The following is a 3,458-nucleotide window of genomic DNA, read 5'->3' as shown; positions in this document are numbered from 1 at the left end:
TGTGCAGGTCAGGTGAATTGGCCGTTCTAAACTGCCCCTAGTGTTCGGTGCATTAGTCAGGGGTAAATGTAGGGGAATGGGTCTGGGGTGGGTTGCTCTTCGGAGGGTCGGTGTGGACTTGTTGGGCCGAAGGGCCTGTTTCCACACTGAAGGGAATCTAATCTAATCTAATCAAAAAGGTTCAGAGTCTGTTCTGTAAATACTTTGCAGGAAATAAGTGGATTGATTACGGGGATTTTGACATTCCTCAGAGCTTCTACCCAGTTCCAACAGGCATTTTCTAAAAGGGAGCTATTTACAATAAGGCAGCAAGGGGATCTCGAGATTCAACAGACCCTTGTTATATTTTATATTGCATTATGAGCTCTTTCAGAATTGATTCCGGCATTTCCCCCCAGTGCAATACACGAAGCGAACTTTTGTTTCTGGCTTTCTGTCTCACTCCCTTCTTGAATGGGGACACTGTGTTTGCAGTTTGAAATATGCTGGCACCTCTCCAGAACTGTGGGATAAGTGGAAGATTATACACAATGCAGCTCTATTAATGCAGTCGAGGATGCAGACCATCAGTCCTGGTTAGTCGTAAGTTCCATTATTTTCTCCATTTCCCTTTCTCTCCAGCGATAGCAACTGCTTCAAGTTTTCTTTTCCCATTTCCTCTTGCATTTCAATTATCCTTGCGATGCTTTTTGTGTCTTCCAACAGCTTAGAGTCGTAGAGATGTACAGCATGGAAACAGACACTTCGGACCAACCCGTCCAGATATCCCAACCCAATTCTGCTGTTTGCTTGTGTCCGTTGACTAATTTCCCACTCTAACACACTGGTGCTCACTTTGACCACTCTTTCACTTTTTACATATGTGTAGAATCTTTATATGTTTTTATATTTCTTGTTAGATTTCTCTCAGACTCATGCTGTCCTTTTCTGGCTTTCAAATCTTTCCCAAATTCCCCAATATTTGCAGCTTTGTATGCCAATTTGATATCATTCTAAACTAATTCTTAATTTTCTTCTTTACCTTGACGTCACCCACTGAATCATCCAGGATTCGAGCTCAGATTTCTCACTTATTGGATTGGATTTAGGCAGCAACACAAGATGGTGACATCTGTTGGAAGAAGGTGGTATTGCAGCCAATCAGATTTAGATTTCGCGTTTATTGTCATGGGTCCCCGAGTACATAGGTACAGGAGTCCTGAAGAAGGGCTTATGCCCAAAACATCGATTCTCCTGCTCCTTGGATGCTGCCTGACCTGCCATTTTCAGCTCTGATCTCCAGCATCTGCAGTCCTCACTTTCTCCACAGGAGTGCAGTGTAAAGTGCACAATTCTGCTACACACAATGCCATCTTAGGTACAGATGCTAAATCTTAAGAACTCTTTGGAGGATCGGTGTGGATTGGTTGGGTCGAAGGGCCTGTTTCCACACTGTAGGGAATCTAATCTAAAGAACAAGGTTTAAAGTTAAACATTATACTCATTCAATCTCCTTCTCTTTGCCATGCGTTCCCCACACTGGGCCTACCATACCGCTCCTGTCAATCCTCCAGGAATATCGATCCGGGCCTACCTCAATGCTGCAGTGACCAATGCCAGCCACAGAGCCTGCCCCCATCCCCGTTGCTGCCACAGCCTGGAGTCCTGCTCTGGGCCCACCAACATCGAGGTTGCTAGGCCCCAGAGCCACCTCTCAGCGCTGGACCCAAAATGGCTGCCGTCACAAACTCCCAAAAGCCTCGCTCCCTCCTCAAGCAGCCAACTCCTGCCGCACATGCTCAGAAGGTCGGGCCTGCTCTCGATCATGGAACAGGCCTCAAGTGAGAAGAAACTAGAAAGAAAGAGAGCAAAAAGCAAAAAGGAAAACAAAATAAGCAGACAGAAGTGGACAGGTCCTAGGCCAGGAGCTCAGGCACAGCTGATACCCCCCTCAACTCTCCATCACTGGGGGGTTTACCTCAACTCATCCGTGGATCCATTCGGAACAAACTAATGGAGTTTGATTGCTGTGTTTGGTCAACAACTCCATTCCCATGGTGAGCAACAGGAGGTGAACTGGATGGACATTAAATCCTCTCTCTGTCCTGTCCTTCCAATTCCAATCATCAGAAATTTCAAAGTTCATGATGATTGAATTCAGAAAAACAGAAATATTTCACCCCTTTGTCCCTCCAAGAGAAGCAAACTTTGAAATGATAAATTAAAAGCACAATGAACAGTGATGTGAAATAAAAATAAGTAGATTTAATTTGTACCTATAGCAATAGGGAATGGCCTTTTGTTAACTTTAACTGGTGTGAATTTAGCCATTAAAAATAATGACTGGCTCAATGACGTGTCAGCATCCCAAGTGTAGATTTGCACCAATAGCCCATCCTGCCCCCTGGTGGCCGGCTGTACACATAGCGGTACATGGTAGGAAATCTGACCAGTAGCCCATCCTGGCCCTGCTGACTGGCTGTACACATGGCGGAAGCTCTGACCAATAGCCTATCCTGCCCCCTGGTGGCTGGGTGTACACACGGCGGGAAATCTGACCAATAGCCTATCCTGCCCCCTGCTGACTGGCTGTACACATGGCGGAAGCTCTGACCAATAGCCTATCCTGCCCCCTGGTGGCTGGGTGTACACACGGCGGGAAATCTGACCAATAGCCTATCCTGCCCCCTGGTGGCTGGGTGTACACACGGCGGGAAATCTGTCCAATAGCCTATCCTGCCCCCTAGTGGCTGGGTGTACACATGGCGGAAGCTCTGACCAATAGCCTATCCTGCCCCCTGGTGGCTGGCTGCACACACATGGCAGGAGCTCAGGAAGAGTGTTGTCCATCTCCATTGCAAGTGGGCAGCCGACCTTTCACCCTCTGTTTTGTGGGGTGAGGTGGCTCATGAACAACAGGAACAGAGCTGAGCTCCTGGGGACAAGGGCTGACAGAGGAGATGGTTCTGCCCATCATGAGACCAACTGTTACAGAACATGGCATTGCTGAGGACACTGATACTCATAGGAATTGCTTTATGTCCCTTTCCTTCTTCAGAAAAAAATATATTTACTCTCAAGGGAGTGCAGCAGCAGTTCAGGGACTGATGCTGGGGATGGCAGGAGTGTCGATTGAGGAGAGATTGTTTTGTCTGGGCCTGTGTTCACTCAAGTCCCAAAGAATGCGAGAGGATCTGATTGGAACACAGAAAATCAGAAAAGGGCTAGGCAGGATTGAGGCAGGGAGAGTATATCCCCTGGGGGGGGGGGGGGGGGAGGTGGCGTGGTGGGGAGTCTGGAACCAGGAGAGACAGTCTCAGGAGACAGGGGAGGCCATTTTGGACCAAGCTGAGGAAACATCCCCTCACTCAGACATTGGTCAACCTGAGGAACTCTCTACCACAGGAGGCTCGCTGAACAGATACCAGAATAGGATTGAGAAACCTCGACAAACACCACTGCATTCCTCTCCAGACTTC

General features: G+C 47.9%; 1 protein-coding gene across 1 annotated transcript in view; it reads left to right on the top strand.

Moving 5' to 3' along the window:
- The first annotated feature begins 1,710 nt into the window (after positions 1 to 1,710).
- f8a (coagulation factor VIII associated) overlaps positions 1,711 to 3,458 on the top strand; it is a 29,887-nt gene continuing 28,139 nt past the window's right edge. Inside the window, exon 1 of the mRNA XM_043679321.1 lies at positions 1,711 to 1,820. Coding sequence (XP_043535256.1) covers positions 1,711 to 1,820 — 110 coding nt within the window. The remainder of the gene's footprint in view (positions 1,821 to 3,458) is intronic.

The sequence above is a fragment of the Chiloscyllium plagiosum genome, chromosome 39 (genome assembly GCF_004010195.1).
Source record: "Chiloscyllium plagiosum isolate BGI_BamShark_2017 chromosome 39, ASM401019v2, whole genome shotgun sequence".
NCBI lineage: Eukaryota > Metazoa > Chordata > Chondrichthyes > Orectolobiformes > Hemiscylliidae > Chiloscyllium > Chiloscyllium plagiosum.
Note: the sequence above shows the minus strand (reverse complement) of the source record. Positions and strands in the feature narration are given on the sequence as shown.